Raw genomic sequence first — 2898 nt, 5'->3', positions numbered from 1 at the left:
ACTCTCTCCCCACCCCCCCCCTCCTCTAGCTTATCTCTCCACGCTTCAGGCTCTCTGCCTTTATTCCTGATGAAGGGCTTTTGCCCGAAACGTCGATTTTGCCTGTCCTCGGATGCTGCCTGAATTGCTGTGCTCTTCCAGCACCACTGATCCAGAATCTCTGAAATTGTCTACCATGGTTGAGAGCAGAGTCATTGTAAATCACAGGAAAGGCAGAGTTGAAAACAAGTTAGAGGACACGGCATTAAGCAAATCACACACAGAGAAAATGAAAAAGACAAAATTAAAACCTTGCCTCCTTCCAATATCAGAACATTATGCCATTCCATTCATCCAAGTTTTCAAGAGCAGAATTCTTTATGTGAGAAACCAACACAACATGAGCACCAGTGAAACAACCCAAGACTGGAGCAATCTGACAATCATGGATTTGGCCAAACTTTCAGATTTCTGGATTATTTCAGATTTGACAGTACTTACTTGTTAAAAATCACGACTGTGAGTGCAATGGTGCAACGTTGATTCTGAGAGAATCATCATTCTTTAGGAAACGCTGAATGAGCAAAGTTTTAAAAAGAAAGTTGAATAAGAAGAATGAAACCACTATTTTAGGGGAATCTGGATAAATGCATTGTTAAGATGATGGGAGGGAATCAACAGGACTGGGGCCCAGAATATGGTGGCACATTGACTCAGTGTTTAGCACTACTGCTTCGCAGCACCAGGGACACAGGTTTGATTCCCGCGTCAGGCAACTGTCTTGTGTGGAGTTTGCACATTCTCCCTGTGGTCTGTGTGGGTTTCCTCTGGGTGCTTTGATTTCCTCTCACAATCCAAAGATGTGCATGTCGGATGAATTAGCCATGCTAAATTGCCCATAATGTCAGGCGCATTAGTCAGGCGTAAATGTAGGATAGGGGAATGGATCTGGGTGGGTTACTCTTTGGAGGGTTGGTGTGGACTTGTTGGGCCGAAGGGCCTGTTTCCGTACTGTAGGGAATCTAATCTAATCTAATCAAATGGAGGAGGGTAGGATTTATTTCCTGAACATATCTTTTCCATCTGCCTGCTTCAGCAACAATTAACTGTATGAGATTTCAGAAGCTAATAATAACCTGGGTGAAATAATGAAGAGAAGCCAAATAGATCGGACCATTCAGCATTAAAATATTGGTCTTCTGGTTCAGAATATTCTGAATATTCAGTTCTGAATATTCAGAAGCTTTCAAAAATGACAGTGCAATGGTGACAAGTTCACTGAAATTCTACACAACAATAAAGTCAGAAGTCACATGACACCAGGTTATAATTCAACAGGTTTATTTAAAATCACAAGCTTTTGGAGAGCTGCTCCTTCGTCAACTGGACTCCAACTGATGAAGAAGCAGCGCTCTGAAAGCTTGTGATTTCAAATAAACCTGTTGGACTATAACCTGGTGTTGGGTGATTTCTGACGTTGTCCACCCCAGTCCAACACTGGCACCTCCACACCATAACAATAAAATGGGCTGACAGACTAAGGATGAGTTCCAGTTTTGTGAGAAGTAATGGATGTTGCTTGAGTTTTTTCTTTATGACTTAGTGATTGTTGGACTAATGGTTTCTTTCTCTGTAGGTTTGGCAATGTTAGCCAGTTATTATACAGATGACAATGAAAGAGGCAAAACCATGGGCATAGCACTGGGAGGCATAGCTGTGGGGGTGCTTGGTAAGTAATGTGTACATTGCACGTAGATGAAACTATGTACTGTTACATTTGTACTGTCAGGCATGTAAGACAACTCTTTTCACTTTACCTCATTACACATGACAATAATAAATCAAATCAAATCAAATCAAAAAGAGCAACAAACATTCTCAGATCTACTCCCATACTGTCTCGTTCCCAAAGAAGGGTGCTCAGTCAAAAGCCATACCTTCGGTCCCTTTGTTTAAATCTTGACCTCAGCAAGTTTGTTCAAGGAAGTGCAGACCAGAACCTGGGAAGACAAGCCAAGAGGTCAGAATCTTGAAATGTTCTCATTCATCTCTGGAGCTTTAATTATCAGCAGCAGGGACAGGGCAATACACAGGACTGAATGGAATAAAATTAACAACCTTTTGGCCATTGATTAGATTCTTTGCAGTATGGAAACAGACCCTTCGGCCCAACAAGTCCACACCGACCCTCCGAACAGTAACCCACCTTGACCCATTCCCTTGAGTAATGCACTTAACACTATGGACAATTTAGTATAGCCAATTCACTTGACCAGCACATCTCTGGACTGTGGGAGGAAACCAGAGCACCCGGAGGAAACTCACGCAGACACGGGGAGAATGTGCAAACTCCACACAGACAGAAATTGAACCTGGGTCCGTGGCACTGTAAGGCAGCAGTGCTAACCACTATGCCACCGTGCCACCCATTCACTTGTGTTTGCAGCTGGTTCTTGGTAAGTTTCATTTGGATTCATTCCAATTTTTCATTGCTTGCAGTTGGAGCACCTTTCGGAAGTGTGATGTATGAATATGTGGGAAAGTCATCTCCTTTTCTGATTTTGGCAGGCTTGGCTTTAATCGATGGAGGTCGGTACAATTTTAAATTGTGAAACACTGCTGATTTACTGAAAAAAGACAGAATGTTCTACATTTCATGTGAATTATTTGTTTTGTTAAATTATGAGGCAGAAGGTACATTTGGCCTAACCTGGTAGCCACCCATATTAGTGTCTGGATTAGTGGTGCTGCCTGAACCACAGGCAGCATCCGAGGAGCAGTAAAATTGACGTTTCGAGCAAAAGCCCTTCATCAGGAATAAAGGCAGTGAACCTGAAGGGTGGAGAGATAAGATGGAGGAGGGTGGTGGGGGGGAGAAAGTAGCACAGAGTACAATAGGTGAGTGGGGGAGGGGATGAA

The 2898-nt window shown here is 43.0% G+C and overlaps 1 protein-coding gene across 1 annotated transcript in view; it reads left to right on the top strand.

The window, feature by feature from the left end:
- The window catches only part of LOC122543095 (chromaffin granule amine transporter), a 35440-nt gene that overhangs the window by 12439 nt on the left and 20103 nt on the right, over positions 1-2898 (top strand). The window contains exons 6-7 of the mRNA XM_043681346.1: positions 1616-1708; positions 2479-2568. Coding sequence (XP_043537281.1) covers positions 1616-1708; positions 2479-2568 — 183 coding nt within the window. The remainder of the gene's footprint in view (positions 1-1615; positions 1709-2478; positions 2569-2898) is intronic.

Source organism: Chiloscyllium plagiosum, chromosome 42, assembly GCF_004010195.1.
Source record: "Chiloscyllium plagiosum isolate BGI_BamShark_2017 chromosome 42, ASM401019v2, whole genome shotgun sequence".
Lineage (NCBI taxonomy): Eukaryota > Metazoa > Chordata > Chondrichthyes > Orectolobiformes > Hemiscylliidae > Chiloscyllium > Chiloscyllium plagiosum.
This window is presented reverse-complemented; position numbering and strand designations above follow the sequence as displayed.